Genomic DNA, 17188 nt, shown 5'->3' with positions numbered 1-17188 from the left:
CACCACATTTTTGATTGAATATGCTTTTTTTAATTAAAAAAAAAAAAAAAGAATAAAGTGCCTGAAGTAAAATGTTTATAATCCTGACTCCAGTTATTAAAAAGTTAATAGCGGTACTCAGTGTAATTAACTAAAGTTAAATGCAGCAGCCTTCTGCATGAATCCTTGTCAGGCTTAGGTTTCCTGGCATCATGTTCATGCAATATCAAAACACAGTTTTATCTATCAACACCTCAACATTTAATTGTCTGGTGCTAATTCCTGCAACAATAATTGCGTAGCCATTTAGCTAGCATGAATGAGAATTCACTCTGGGATTATAACAGGTTGAGTGAGCTGAAAATATAATTTGGAAATTTGAGTGAAAGTATGGCATTATATTAGCATCTCATTTCTCAGTGACTTCTGCTTTGTGTGGCTGTGACTGATGTGCAGAGGATCTGGGAGGCTTTGACAGTGAGCATCATGGGGTTCCCCACTGCAATTTAGGCTTAGAACATTTTCAAATATCAAAGCTAAAACACGGGACTGCATTTCTTTTGCTGGATTTGACATTTTTCTTTGGTTTAATAGGCCAACACTGTATAACACGTGGATAAATGCATCGCACGTGTTTCCAGTGTTTCTCCAGCTTTGCACTGCTTGAATATACTTTTGTCTGTGTGCACTTGGATACATATATTAGAAACAAAATGCACAAATTAGATTTCAGATTAAACAACACATGACACATACAAGTGCTGGGAAGTAAGAGACGACATTCCTTTAGAGCAGCAGCTGAGTGCCAATGTTATTAGACGTTATCTGCATGCCCGTTGCATCGAGGTCTCTTTCTGGCTCTGATATATATTTTATTTTCTCACCTCTTTGGCAGAACTTGTTTGTATATTTTCAGCCCACCTTTTCCTGCTGTACCCACTAGTCCAGAAATGAATTTGTTACATCAGTGATGTTGAACACCCAAGCAGCACCACCCTCATTAACTCCAATGCCCAACAGAGAGAGATCTGCTGACTTGCAGCAGAATTCGTGACCTTATTCCTCTGATGTCCTCTTGAAATCAAAATACAAATCTGAAAGAAAAAGGAATATTACATCCTGACTGCCAACTCATTAAAACCTGGCAGCACTTCAGGCTATCCTACATGAAACTTAAAAACTGACGCTATATTCTGAATATTTGCAATTGCAAACCCCAGAATGCGATGAGCCAGTGCTGAAGAAGGCGCCTCTGCTTTCACTCTTTTCTTAGCACTTGCAACAGCTCCCAAGAATAAAATTAACAAAAAAAAAAAAAATGGAAGGCATCAGATGCTTCATGGCCCACTCATCTCCCTGATCTTTCTGAAGAGAAAATGGGGCCCTTGCAGATACTTTAAAGCTGCCATGGTTTGCATGAGAACGCTGCCCTTAATTCAAAAAACCCAGAAAATGGATAACTTATCTGGCATAAATACTCCACTGAATATCCTTGCATAACAGGAACTTAATGTTTTGAGGGTTGAGGGGGAGCGGCCAGTAAGACCCGTATTTCACGAGGGTGGGGGATGGGACCAGGAGGCCCACTCACTTGTATTTTTTGTTCCTCTGCTTAGCTGGCTTTATCCTTTAAATGTAATTGGTTAAGTTAAAGTTATCTGGATTATGTTCTACTTTGCACACATCCAGAGGTAGCCGAAATCCTCAGCTGTGCTCCGGCAATTCCCCAACCACCCAAATATTCAAATCTGGGCTCTGAGTTATCTGGATAAATGCCTTTGAATATCGACCTGTACATGTCTGAAGTCTGCAACTCAGACATGCAAAATACCTGGGAGCTAAGGACCTGCAGACTCCAGAGGGTTAACAGGGGCCCTGATGGACAGGGTAAGGCAGGTTCCTCGTCTGCTGACTGCCAACTTCTAGAGTGCAAATCTTTCTGTTGCAATTTCCATAAAGGCAGCTACAGAAGTAAGAAACAGTTGTGTGTGTAGGTAGCAGAACAAAAGGAAAATTGCCTGCAAGATAATTTTCTGTCATGATATGGGTATTAGCATTCCAAGAGAAAGTGGGAGTTAGTAATTTTGTTTTGGTTTCCATATAATTAATATGACATTGTAATTATGCTCTGTACTGGTACTTACTTTACAAATCACAATGAAGCTACTAAATTATCGAAGCAGAAGCTATCATGAGCTTTCTTTCTTTTAATAATGTGTGTACATATTCTTTTCTATAATGGTTGCAGAGAGCTGGTATTTAAATTCAATTCAACAGGGAAAAAGTAAATGTGACAGAGTATCTGCTGCATCTGAGCATATGGGGAGGAAGTACAGTTAAGGCACGGCGGCACGTCAGCTTAGAAATAAAAAGTGTGTGCATTCGGAATGGAGGTTGTGCTCCTACGTTCTGCCATGCAGGGGCATGCAGTTCCATTCCAGAGTCGGTGCAACCAGTAGGCCAACTTGGCGATCATCTAGGTGGCACAGTTTTGGGGGGCTACAAGTCTAGCCTCTCCCCTCCTGGCAACAGGCGGCATGTGAGGAGGGATTGCAACAGACAAAGCTGCAGCTCGCAGTGATCACGGGACTAGTGAATCAGCTGAGGACAGAGTCTGAGAGCTGTGAGATTTGTGGGGTGAGGAGGTGATGCTGGTGGAGACAGAGAGGGGAAGGTGCAAAAGGAGGGTGAATGCTGGAGGAGGTGAGGAAGGGGTGACTACTTGAAGCAGTGTGAGGGCAAGTATTGCTGGGGGAAGGAAGATGGTGATGAATTCTGAGGGAAATGAGGAGGAGTTGAATTATTGAGGGGGGAAGGTGACACAAAAGGGGGTGAAGAATGCAAAGGAAAAGTCCATATACCGTTATTAGCCAGATACACTTAGGAAACCCACTACTTTTATCCCTGGGAAGGAACAATGAGGAATCTACTCTTTGGGATCTGTTAGATACTTCTTAATGATCCTAGACAGGATCTAGGCTTGACGGACCTTGGTCTGACCCAATATGGGTTTTATTTTTTAATGCATGGGTTATTCAGTGTTATTGTTGATTTGCAAATGTTTGTGATGTTTTGTGTTTATATAATTGATGTACAGTATTTAGTCTTGTTTGTTTCTATGGATTGTGTTTTTATGTACTTGATTATCGACTTATTTTATGTTTCAAATCTTTTCATAAAACTTTTCATACACAACATCAGACAGGCAATACAGAAGAAAACAAACGTATGCACTGGTGTACTCATATCTACTTATTTTCATTTATTATTGTACCTTATATTTGTCTGTATATCATCTTGGGTTACCTTTGGAAAGATGATAAAAGATTGATTAAGTAAATAAATAAATGACATGGCAGATGAGTGAGGTCTCCTTTCCCATCTCCTTGAAATCAATAGTGCAGACTTTGATTGCCTGAGGGAATGAGAGGGAAACAGGGTAGGGGGCGCATGAGAAACGTGGGAGAGGTGGTTGTGTATATGAAAAAGTTGGAGGTGAAGTGCAGAGGCACAAGATCTGGGAAGGGGAGTATAAAAGAGCTGATGAAAATAGGGTGGGTGTGCAAGAGAAAGCTGGAGTGAGAGGATCAGTGTGAAAGAAAGCCAGAGGTTGTTGATGGGGGGTGAAAGAGAGTCAGATATTGTTTGGTGGGGGTGGTGCAGAGGTGGTGATGAAAAGGGGATGTGAGAGAAATCCAGAGGTGGTGAAGGGGAGGGATGGTGACAGAGAGCCTGAGGTGTGATGAAAAAGAGAGATAAAGACAAATGTGTGATGGGGGATGGGTGTGTGTGAGTCAAAAGGCGTGATAGAGGAATTAGAGCCAGAGAAGATTTTATTGGGAGAAGGGGAAACTAGGTTAAGAATGAATCAAAGAGGCTTATAGGGGAGCATGAGTGAGATAATAGGGGATGGGAGAGTCAGAGCCATATATGATGGGGTAAATGAGTCAGGCTGGAGGGGACTGGAAATGTGAGAGGAGATGAGTGGAATTAAATGGTAGGGGGGTGATGAGGGTCAGTTTGGGGATTATAGGACGTGGTGAGGGCAACAGAGAGGGGATGGCTATTAAGGAAGAAGGGAGTCAAATAGGATGGGTTGAAGAACCAACAGAGAGGGAGATGGGGGGCTGAGAGGAGCAGTGGAAGGGACAAATGGGGAAATGTACTATGATATGGAGAAGTGTATGGGGAGAAAGGGTAGAAGGAAGGGGAAATATAGGTAGGAATGGATAGAGTGGCATAGAAGAGAGAAATAGAAAACAATTAGATCAATTAGAAACAAATGTAGGGGAGGAAGAGAAGGCAGGAGGAAAAATGAAAAGGAGACTGAAAAAGAAATTAGAAGAAGATTATCACAAAGGAAGTGGAAAAGTGAGACTGGACCACCATGATTAGAGTGATAAAATGACCAAAGATAGAAAAAACTTTTCAGTTTTGTGATTGGAATGGGTAGCTCTTCTGTCTATTCTCAGTATAGAAGCAAATGCATTTCTTTCTCTCGTATTGCTCAGTAGGAAATGTATTTGTCTCCTAGAGCCTGTAGTGTTTCCTTTTCACAGATGGGGTTATTGCTGTCTTGATTTCTGGAAGTTAGTGCCATTTTGGTACAACAGATTTGCCATACAGGTTCCAACAGGTCAATATTCAAAAACTGAAAAGTTATCCATCTACATGGCAAAACAGCGACATTCATTGCCGTATGCGGCTACATTCTAACCACACAACGAGTTATGCGGTAGAAGGTAGCCGCATGAATTGGAGAGGGGTGGGATGTATTTCCGTAGGACTGTCCTAACATTAGCCAGATATATTTAGAGTGACAGAGACAGGTTGGTTCACACACATTGTGGAAGTATTGCACTTAGGACCTGAGTATAAAGTATTGTCATACTGGGTCAGACTGAGGGTCCAGCAAGCCCAGATCCTGTTTTCAGTACTACCTGGCAGGATCCCAAATAGTAGACAGAGGTCTAATGGTCAGAGAACCTTGAAGGGTTCACCCCGAGATGACTTCTTTCTCCTAGCTTTTGTCACACCCTTAGTGCAACTATTAGGGGAGCAGGACAGCTGCAAGGCAGCAAAAATGGAAGTGTCCTTTCGTTTTGCCATGAAGAGTGCTGTAAACAAAAAAAAACCATTTACCTATAAAATCAGCAACTAATAGGCAAACTTGTGGAGAGGGAATGGAGGAACCCTGAGTTTCTGTATCTGGAAATAATAATGCATTATTGGAGAATGCAAGCTTTAGTTTTCATGTTATTCTAGCCTACGAAAAATTGTTGCTGAATATACTAGTATAAATAGAGCGATAAATGCATAGAACTGTCAAAAAGCATCTCCTTTAAAGACTTCTGTTTTATTAATGGTGCACTTAGAATTAAATTACTTGAACTTTATTAGATTATAGCTGGCCTAGATCCCAAGTCTCTAGACAGTGTGCTTGTGGTTTTTTTTATTTACTACAGTTCTTTGAGATTTTCTAGTGAAAATCTTAATCAGATCTGGTTACGCTACAACTGAATTATCCAGGTGATGCGTAGATATTTCCACCACCTAACCAGTACCGAGAGCTATACTACATTGGCAATGTGTTTTCTAAATAATTTTAAGTCAGTTAAAGTATTTTTCATAAATGTTCCTACGCTCAGTTGTTCCATGTCTTTTTGTTTCCAGCTTAAGAAAAATCTTATATAAAATGGCTGATAAATCAAGCATTGTGATTTGTCAGACCCACATCATGTGACCATGTGTCAGTGTCATGCACCTTGGGTCTGCCTTTAAAGAATGCTTATAATAAATAAAATGCTATGATGTACAGTGCACTGGCCAGTGATAAACCCCTTTCACCAGTTATTTATGACCCAACAGTTGAGTTCTAACCTCACTGAGATTTCAAATGACACTCACAAAGAAAAGAAGCTGTTACTTTTTTTTTATAAATTTAAATACTGCAAGACTCAGTACATTTTATATGTTACTGCCCATTTGTGTATATGCTATGTAAAGAAACGTCTCTGTTCTACTTCCTGAGCACTCAAGACACAAATGACCAACTGCGCCAAGGTTTAAGAATTTTATTTTCTCTGCGTGGTGCAGGGGTCTCCAAATGGGTTTGTCTTGCGCACACCATGACAGGAATGACCCTCATTCAAAAGCCAGGGATGATGAATATGATCCCAGTCTCATAGATTTACTGCTAGTGCGTGCCTCACTACTTGCACAGCAGTACATTATCTCCTTTTTATGTACGTATTTATTTAGTTTTATTTATTTGAAAATTATTTATTGGTTGCACACTACTAAGATCATGGCAACTAACAGAATTACATTCATAATTAAAGTATAAACATAAAATAATAAAGTACACATAAAAATACAAGTAATAATGACCTATCCATCCCTTTTCAATTTATAGCGACATCCCTTTGCCTATTCATCGCCTTCCTGGTCGCTTCATTGTTTTTCTGATAACATATATTCACTGTATGCTTGTTTAAATAGCCAGGTTTTTGGATCTTTTTAAAAAATGCTTAATTCTCCTGTTATATGGATCAACTGAGGCAAGTTGTTCCACAGAATAGGTCTAGCAACCAATATAGCCCTCCCACCTTCTCCTCTCAGGTGTGGCTGTTGGATCATAGGGAGGGCTAATAAACCTTTGTTTACCGAGCTTAGATAACCATTCATTAATTTAGTTTTGTGATAAAATGTAGAACCAGAAATTCAAGAGTCTTGGTTTTTGAACATAATATACAAAAGCTAAAGGGTTTCTTTCTGAATCAGTCACTTTAGAAGGAACAGCTACAGGACAACATTGAACATTTATTTATTTATTTATTTATTTAACAGTTTTTCTATACCGACATTAAAATACACATCATATCGGTTTACATTATAACAGCAGGTGGAAAGTACATTGAACAGGGAGAGGGAGTGGACAACCAGCAAAACAAGAATTAGAAAGGGCTCTAACTGAGAGCCAGAGGTATAGCTAAAAAACAAGGGGGGGAGGGGGGTGATAAAGGGAGCTATTTACAGAGGATGGGGTGGAGGAAATGAGAGACAATTATTTACAAAGCTGCAGGGTGAGAGATGTTTGTGGCAAAGTTAGTCCAGAAAGGCTTGGTGGAAAAGCCACCTTGGTGGAAAAGCCCACATGTCTGAAAATGTTGAAAACTGTAGAACCAGAAACACAGAACATGACAACATTGACTCCTTTAAATGGTCAACCACAAAACAGTCCAATACCAAACAGTGGTACTAAACATGAATGTGATGCTTCAGAGGGTCCACAATCAAGAAGGCATGTGTTATTGTCGAAAGATAGCACATATCATTTTTATCTTCAAAGGTCGACATAACTGTACCTTTCCTCTCTAATTTTTTTCATTAGCTTCTGTGGCCTGTTCATAGACTCTGCTACAGACAGGGTCTATGAACAGAGTCACCATAGCCTTTACTGTACCAAGGATGTTGTCTTCAGCTGAAAGGTCTACATTATCACCATCACCATCATTATTCTTGGTCGTGAGCTATGTTTGTTTCCTCACCTTCAGAAAGAGATAGTATAGCTCCCAGAGCAGCTAGCAAAATGCAAAGCAGCAGCTACCAACTTCTTTTTCAGTATACATCAGGATATAATGGCCAAGAACAAAACATTGATGCTTTGCCTTGGCCAATAAATTGTAATGCCAACTAAAAAAAAACCTACATCTACAGGGAGGAGAAATAGCCTAGTGGTTAGAGCAGTGGGCTACAAACCAGGAGACCAGGGTTTGAGTCCTGCTGTCGCTCCTTGTGACCTTGGGCAAGTCACTTTACCCTTCATTGCCTCAGGTACAAAACAGACTGTAAGCCCTCTGGGGATAGAGAGAAATACCTACAGTACCTGAATGTAAAACCGATGTGATATCTCAGATCAAATGTTGGTAAATAATAAATAAAAGTGTGTTATATACTATTTCATTTTCTTTTTCATACTAAGAATTTAAAGATATTGGTGGTGGGACATTGGACCTTTGATCACACAACAGGAAGGCGCACAAGGGCAGAATGAACGAACCAAGTAGTTCTTATCTGCCAACATTGTCTATTTCTATATTTTGAAAAATAAATTGTTTACATTTCTGCACTCGATTTTATTAATTGTAAGCAAACTACAAGAGTTTTATTTTAAAATGATCAATAATGTTGACCCCTTGCTGATCATTTGTCAAGGGCTAGAAAATACATGCGGTATTGAAGAATAACTAGTGAGATGCTGAAAGTACTATCCTCTTGCATTATCACAGGTCCATGGGAGGAATTTATTGTCCATTGATTTTGATCGGAATTCTCACACAGAAAAAGTCTACGATGATCACCGCAAATTCACACTGAGGATAGTGTACGATCAGCTGGGACGGCCGCTTCTTTGGCTGCCAAGCAGCGGGCTTGCCCCAGTCAATGTCTCCTATTTCTTCAATGGGCGATTGTCTGGCCTTCAACGAGGTGCCATGAGTGAAAGGACAGAGATAGACAAACAAGGCAGGATAACATCCCGCACCTTTGCAGATGGAAAAGTGTGGAGTTACACATACCTAGAAAAGGTGAGCAAATTCTCAGACTGTTTAATTTCTCCTCTGTGGACATCAAAGGTGGGAGACTTGTAATAGTAAGACATGAGTTTGAAGACACTAGTGCGACTGCTATGCAAGATGTAGAGAAGTAACAGAGGCTCATGTTTTCAGCTGAACTGCTCAAGTCTGTTTTACATTCTTTATCCACCATTAAAGTTCATGTGCATATTTGTACATTTTCCTGTTTCACAGACAGATTGATGAAAACATTTCCCAATCCAGTGAAGGAGAATTCATCTTGTGCAATGTATAGCACATATCCAAACTACAATTTTATCTTCTGTGTTTTTTTTTTAAATTTAATATTTATTGAAATTAGAACATTGCAAAGGTATTTTAAAGAAATAATCATAATACAAAACAGAAAACCAACTTATTGTCCACATTTATATTAATATAGTCCACATTCTTGAGGAAAGAAGGAGAGCATCTGTAGCAGCAACATCTTTTTTTTTTTTTTTGCAGCCTTAATTACCTTCATAGCAACCTTACATACTAAATGCTAGTTTTATCCCTAATAAATAATAATTTTATCTTCTGTGTTGCCTCCATAAGCAGGTCATTTTCACAACAGAAAGTGTGATTTTTGTTCCCTGCTGGAGTCCTTATTAATTGGCATCACCAAAGCACAGAGGCTGAGTACACAAGATTAGTTGCATGTATCTGCTATAATACTTTCTGAAACCTCTGCAGATTTGGTTTTAATATAAAATGTTTTCCTCTTCATGACAGAACCGTTTTTGTACTTCAGATTATGGGTCATCACGATACATAAAATGAACTACGCTTGTATGCTGCCTATAGTTGTAATACCATATAAATTCCAGAAAGATTCTGTATATGGTACAGTATAAGCATTTAGTATAAGGCTTTTTGCAACACATTTAAGAGACTGGCACAGTCATCAATTTGCCTGGTTCAGAAACAAGGTTCTTTCCTGAAATGGTATGACCGAAAGGAAACCTAATTTGAAGACACTAAGACCATGGGTAGAATGAAATAGGAGAAAATAAAAGACCTAACTGAATAAAAGTTTTCTCTTATTTTGTGCTCAATAAAAAAGAAAATAAGGTTAATTGTAATTTACTACTTTGCTCAAATTTATTTACATTTAATTTTAACACTCAGATACTGCATAAAGGTTTACAACAATCGCCAGAACCCACAAGTCTATTTCTGTCTAGAATGAATGAATTCATGAATGGCTTTCAGCAAAATGTGGTATACAATTTCAGCCAGATAAGTACAAACTCGTGGGCTACTAAGCTTAAATCTCTTCTCTACAGCTTACACTTATTTTTTAACTCCTGTAATTTACCCCAGTGTTGTTACAAAGCTGTAATAACATTATTTCTTCTTCCCTTTGGAAGGCAATCAGTGACTGATATGTGCTGCTAGGTCATTGGCCCCAGACGGTGCTTGCTTCTAAAATGCTACAACTGTAAAGGGAGAAATTGACCCAATGTAGGGACTATAAGTCTCCAGTAAAATATCATCAACTACAACTTTATTTGTACATATCTAAGTGGAATAACACAGCAACCACATTATTTTATTCACAGCCTAGACGATCCATCATGGCTAGACTGAACTTTGAAATTTTAACTATCACAAATGCCTGAGCCTCAGACCTCCAATGTTAAGATGGGGCTATGTAAAGCTAGTTCCTATTGAGTTGGAAAAGCTAAGTAAGCTATTTAATACATTAGCCCTGCCATTCAATGGAGATTTTCTATAAAAAGAAAAAGTTACTGGTTCAGAACCAATGACAGCCTTCATGCTCCACTTAGGTTGCAATAGAGAAGAGGAAGCATTTTGCCGTAATTAAAAAAAAAAAAAATTCCTGGTATGAAGTGGCAGAAAATCAGCACTGCTCCCACACAAAATATTACACTTATTTACTTGCCTTTAGGGGCTCTGCGTTCTGATCAATTTCCATTCCTCAGTGCCATTCTTCGTAGGAAGTTAGGCCATAATGCAAAATGAAAGTCATTTGAAACTGGCTACAAATACCTGTGAAATAAACAGTTACAAATTTCTACTTAAGTTCTTCACTATAGAGGAATATTTCAGCTGAGCAAATAGAAGCTTTTGAGTTAGGCATGGTAACAACTTATTATTATTATGTAAATTCTCTTTTCCCCTTCAAAATGCACTTTGACAAAATGAGTCAGCAATTTCTGTATCACTTACCATGTAAAGAGTTTGACAGCAATGCAAAATGCCAATCACATACTCATGCCAGCTGGGTGTGCCAGTCAAAGTATGGTAGGTTTTAATAACTGGTATAAGGAACTCTAAAACTCTTCATGAAAATGATTGCGCTGCTTGATGTGACCCTTGGCTTCCTACCTCACAATGTGACATTCAGCATGGAAAAAACCCCAATAAAGACATAGCCTATTGTGTCATTTTACTGTGGTAGCCAGAACGACTATTCTTTACTTAGGATTGCTATGATCTTTTTGTTTGTTTTCCAAAGAAACATAGTAACAGTTAATGTCTCAAGAATTCTGAAAACAATTCAACAAAATTTTTCATAGCTCTAGAAGTAATATATTTTCTTTTATATTCACAGTCAATGGTACTACTTCTACAGAGCCAAAGGCAGTACATCTTTGAGTATGATATGTCAGACCGTCTCCAAGCTGTCACTATGCCCAGTGTTGCCCGGCACAGTATGTCCACTCATACTTCCATCGGCTACATCAGGAATATTTATAACCCTCCAGAAAGCAATGCTTCAGTGATTTTTGATTACAGCGAACATGGCAGAATATTAAAAAAATCCTTCTTAGGAACAGGTCGACAAGTGTTCTACAAGTATGGAAAGCTATCCAAGCTGTCTGAAATTGTTTATGACAGCACTGCAGTTACTTTTGGGTATGATGAAACAACTGGAGTCTTGAAAATGGTTAACTTACAGAGTGGTGGATTTTCTTGTACAATTCGTTACAGAAAAATTGGCCCTCTAGTGGACAAACAGATCTACAGGTTCTCTGAAGAGGGAATGGTGAATGCTAGATTTGATTACACTTACCATGACAATAGCTTTCGTGTTGCCAGCATCAAACCTATCATAAGTGAAACGCCTCTTCCGGTTGAATTGTACCGTTATGATGAAATCTCTGGCAAAATTGAGCATTTTGGAAAATTTGGTGTTATCTATTACGATATAAACCAAATAATCACTACAGCTGTGATGACTCTGACTAAACACTTTGATACCCATGGGCGCATTAAGGAAGTTCAGTATGAAATGTTTCGATCGCTTATGTACTGGATGACAGTCCAGTATGACAGCATGGGACGAGTAACAAAGAGAGAGTTAAAACTTGGGCCCTATGCCAATACTACCAAATATACTTATGATTATGATGTGGATGGACAGCTGCAAAATGTGGCGGTCAATGACAGACCAACTTGGCGATATAGTTATGATCTCAATGGGAATCTTCACTTACTGAACCCAGGAAATAATGCCCGTTTGATGCCTCTCCGCTATGACCTTCGAGACAGAATTACACGTCTGGGGGATGTACAGTATAAAATTGATGATGATGGTTTCTTGAATCAGCGGGGCTCAGATATATTTGAGTATAATTCTAAAGGCCTCTTGACAAGGGCCTACAACAAAGTCAATGGGTGGAATGTTCAGTACCGCTATGATGGATTAGGTCGAAGGGCTTCTTATAAAACAAATCTGGGGCATCATCTCCAGTTCTTTTATGCTGATCTTCACAATCCTATTCGGGTAACCCATGTCTATAATCATTCCAATTCAGAAATTATTTCCTTATATTATGATCTCCAAAGTCATCTTTTTGCTATGGAAAGCAGCAGTGGAGAAGAATATTATATTGCTTCTGATAATACAGGTACCCCATTGGCGGTGTTCAGTATCAATGGCCTAATAATTAAGCAACTTCAGTACACAGCATACGGAGAAATCTATTATGATTCTAACCCAAATTTCCAGTTGGTAATTGGATTTCATGGAGGACTGTATGATTCTTTGACCAAATTGGTCCATTTTACTCAGAGAGACTATGATGTCATGGCAGGGCGCTGGACATCTCCTGATCATACAATGTGGAAAAATATTGGTAAGGATCCTGCCCCATTCAACCTTTATATGTTCAAGAACAACAACCCTCTCAGCACTGAAATGGATTTAAAGAATTACGTCACAGGTGAGTGAATGAGATCTCAGCTTGCATTGAATTAATGAGACTGACTAACAGACTCAGTTTAAGGTAAATTAGTCACATAAAAATACAGCTCCTGCTAGTGTGTACTTTTGAAAGCCTAATGAACAAACGCCCAGAAAAATGCCTCTCTTCAATGCATCTAAAAGCATGGGCACCAGGCAACCCGAGCATACATTTAGCCATATTTGAGGAAGGTAAATTTCAATGCAGCTAAAATGCAAGCATTATTCCATCATGCACATACTTTAGGAACACTGAAAAGAAGCATCCTGTGCACGTGTTTATGCAGGGAATATGTGGATTTTATTTTCAAGTCTATGTGCATTATTTTCGATGAAGATGAGCTAGTAGAAAAGGCAGGTGCATATATCTATGAGTACTCTGTGTATGAGCAGCAAGTTTCCCAGTGAACGTTTGCATGGACCTTCACTTTGAAAATTGGTGCAAAGTGACAGGGTAAAAAATATCTGTGGATTCCATCCCAATAGGTATAGTTTGCCCTTAATTCATAGCAAATTCATTGACTTAAGAAAACCGATTCTCTCCCCATTCTAAGACATATTTTTGTAATGTTAAATGGCAATAAATATATTCTAACTAAGCATAATGCTTGCAGGTAGCCTTGGCTACTGATTTGTTTTTGAGTTCCCAACCGTTAGTGCTAAATCATTCTAACAGTCCAAAAAGTCCTTACAGCAGATATCAAAGCATTAAGAATAAATCCTTATTGTTATTCAGTTTAGCTTTCTTATACCTGACACTGTAGGCAATGAACAATTTTTCAAAGTTCCATTTGATCCAAGACACTTTACAAAGTCATGTTTTTCAGTAGCCAGCGACTGCAAGCCAATCCTACATGTCTACGTAACCCAAAGGTTTTGAGGTGGCACTGGAAATTAAAGGCCCGATATTCAATGCCATTTAGTCAGCTGACTATACTTAGGCCTAGATACACTAAGTCGCAATATTTTTTCGTGGGAGGGGTAACATTATCATGTGGGGGCATCGCTGCAATAGTGTGGCCCCTCCCATTCTAAAATGTTGCAGTTCTATGGTGCGTTCTTTTATCATGCAGCCAAACACCACGGGACAAAAGAATGCGGCAAGCGACCTTTTAACATGAGGACGGCCCCAAACTCGAGAGACTACCTTCGCCTTAAAGGGTCAGCCGCTAAAAAAAAAAAAAAAAGTCCCGTGGCTAAAGAAAAGGTTGCGTGAGGGTCCGGTTGGACACCCAGATCATCTTGGGGCCACCACTCAAGGTGGCCGCTGAACCCCCAATGATTTTGATTTACCTTTAGGGGGAGGGGTTGGGGGCCATCGCTGTGCGGGAACATTAATCTTTTTTTTTTTTTTTTACTTTTGCTTGAGCTGTCAGCCCTGATCACTGCTCAACCTTTTCTATAGTGGCGGGAGTTTTTTTTTGTTTTTTTTTTGTTGCTGGCACTTTAAATGTGATGCAGGAGCCACGGGACTTGCGCCAGGGTCCTGAAACTCCCGCCTTACATTTACCCTGTTTCAAATAGTTGTTTTATTTTGGTTGACCACTTTCTCGGTCGGCCACAATAAAATAACATAAGATTGCCTATTAATGACTTTCTTTGCATGCATTTGCATTATTCATGCATGCAAAGAAGGTTATTGTAAAGGGGAAGATGTCAGGGCGGGACATGCTAAATATCGTGTATAGTGCACAATATCGCCACGCCAGTACTTTTTCATGCGATATACACTGTTTAATGTGATTTAGAGCTTGTTGCATCACCCCTTAGCCAGCTAATTGGCATAGTTTAAATATCCAGCCGTGATCAGCAACTGCCATTTAGCTGGCTGACTTTCTATGCGGCTAAAAAGTTAGCCAGCTCAGAGAGAGAGGCAGGGCGGGGGCACTTGCTCAGCTAACAGCCGGAAAAACGCCAACATTCAGCGCTGTCTAATTTAGCCAGATGTGTGGGACTATTATTCTGCTGCCCTAAAGTTATTTAGCTAAATTTAAGATAGCTCAGTATCTCAGCCAAGCTAGCCCAATAAGTTTATCCGGCTAATTTAGGCTGCTGGAGATTGGCCCTAAGTAGCGAAATAGCAGGGTTGTATAAGAAGAGTTGTGGTTTGTCCGACTGTTTTGCAGGCAGCTCCTGAAAGGACACTTGAACTTTTCACAAAAACGGTGCACAATAAAAGCTCAGTACCTGTAGCTGTTACTACACGAGTCAGTTAAAGTCCAAAAACTGGTTCTGGGTGTTAGTTTCGGAAGCAGCCAGTGCTTTATCGAACTGAAACCAAACCCCATCCCCAATTAGTCCTGTGGGATCTGCCGAGAGTTTGTCTTTATGCCTAGAATGAATCTAATTTTGCTTCCAAATTTATTGCATCAATAAAAACTTCCTTTATTTTTATTAACACTATTCTAGCTAAAATGTGCATGGAATTTATGCTAGCCTAGCAATATTCATCTTAAAAGGAAATGGCACTTATTTACACTCGTCTTTTTTCAATACAAGCCTAAGAAGCTTGGTTGACAAACCCTATGCTTTGATGCTTTTAAACTTGCCATGATAAATAATCAAAATATTTTATGCTGGTTAAGGGTCCTACGTACTAAGCATTTTTGTCATAGACAAAAAATGAGAAAAGCCCTTTAGGAGATCTGGCCCCTGGTATTCCAGCGAAAATCTCTCAGAGGTCTTATAGGTAAAAACATCTTTGTCTAAGAAACTGAGGTCTTCTGACAAATCTCTCTACTGCCAGGATTGCAGACATTAAATCAATTCATATGTACCAGGTTTTGGTGAAGCCTCTTTCCTGGGGAAAAGGAGACTGTAGAGCAGAGGATGAGGGCACAGGCCACCGTTGCGCTTTGGTTACCATTAACATAACATGCTGAATATTTACATAAGCTGTGACACATGTGAATACATGCAAAGCGTCTCATTCATATTCACCATGAGTTAACACTAATTGCATTAAGTCAGGCAGTTTGCATTAACTTGTACAATGTGTTAATTCCCTGGCTAGTGCTACAGTGTGACCAGTGCCAGCTGATGACAGCCCTGATGGGGAGGGCGGGCACAGTTCTGAATCCCCTTCCATGCGTAATAAGACATCCTCAGTGTTCCACAAAGTCCTGAGTAGCTGCACCCCCCCCCCCCCCACCCCCTAACATCCTCATCAAGCAGCTCTCTGGCTCTGACTCTTCTTATTACTCTCACGACTGAGGGTCTTCAGTGTCACGCTGGAGGCAGCAACAATGAGTGCATGAGGTCGTCGGGTGCCATTTCTTTAAATCAGCACTCGTGCAAGGGGCAGGAGTGATTGGAGATCTCCAGCAGAGTGAGGGTGAAAGGAAGGGGGGTAGGGAATGTGGGGGGGGGGGGGTTCCAAGGATGGATCAGAGCCTCGGAGACCATTAATATGGGGGATGAGGGACTGTGCCAACAGGGGCTTTATTGGTTTTTGGCAGGAGAGGGCATGGGTATGGAATAGACTGCTGGGGATTGCTTTGGCTATCAAGAGGCTGGGGGTAGGGGATTGAGCCTGCCAGGGCTGCTTTGGACTTGAGATGGGGAATAAGAGTTAAGGTCCAAGGGGCCTTATTGCTCACTTTGGTGGTGGGGAGTCCCCATTAGAGGCTTGCATTACAACAGCTGGTAGTGTTGATGCAGCAGTGCATCCCTGTTACTTTCAGTTTCAATACCAGTCTTAAGGCGCTTCAGTAAACTGGGCATTCAAACTATAAAATAACATTGGTATTAAAATCGGGCATTAGCATCCAGTTTTAGCGCCTTTAGTAAACTGGACCCTGCATAACAATTCTGTGCAGTATTTCTCATCTCTAATCCTTTTTATTTTTGAGCCCTCTGTATTTCTGCTGGTCCTCTAGAGTGATTTTAAAAGTGTTGCTCTTCCTCTCCCCATTCACCTGTTTCCTGTCGCCCACATTCCCCAAAACTCAGAAACGCCTCATTCACTCCTCGAGATTTGCACCCATACGGTGCCAACAGCATCAGCAGAGTTCCTGCAGTGCCAACTGTGCGTCCTGGCCTTGATCTGGAAGAGAACCAAACTGAGCTATGCAAGAAAAGAGGAAAGGCCATATCGGGCTGTAGCTGTCAAAAAAAGAGAGGAGAGAGGAAAGAAGCTGAAGACAGAAAGGAGAAGAGAAAAATAGGAGGAACTGAAGAAATGGTGCCAGGGTACCACCACTTCTCCTGAACTTTAGGCTCTCGTAGCCCAAATGTTCATAACATATGATCTCTGCACGCCTTAATGAACTGTATTGTACTTATTGCTGGGTACTGCCTGACGCTTACTGCATCTCTTTCTGAAGACTGCAGTCTGTCTACTGCTTTAGCTCCACCTGCAGATCCCAGAATGATTTTG

General features: G+C 40.2%; 1 protein-coding gene across 1 annotated transcript in view; it reads left to right on the top strand.

The window, feature by feature from the left end:
- TENM2 (teneurin transmembrane protein 2) overlaps positions 1 to 17188 on the top strand; it is a 2776334-nt gene that overhangs the window by 2740523 nt on the left and 18623 nt on the right. The window contains exons 29-30 of the mRNA XM_029583832.1: positions 8271 to 8567; positions 11176 to 12790. Coding sequence (XP_029439692.1) covers positions 8271 to 8567; positions 11176 to 12790 — 1912 coding nt within the window. The remainder of the gene's footprint in view (positions 1 to 8270; positions 8568 to 11175; positions 12791 to 17188) is intronic.

This window comes from Rhinatrema bivittatum, chromosome 18 (assembly GCF_901001135.1).
Source record: "Rhinatrema bivittatum chromosome 18, aRhiBiv1.1, whole genome shotgun sequence".
NCBI lineage: Eukaryota > Metazoa > Chordata > Amphibia > Gymnophiona > Rhinatrematidae > Rhinatrema > Rhinatrema bivittatum.
Note: the sequence above shows the minus strand (reverse complement) of the source record. Positions and strands in the feature narration are given on the sequence as shown.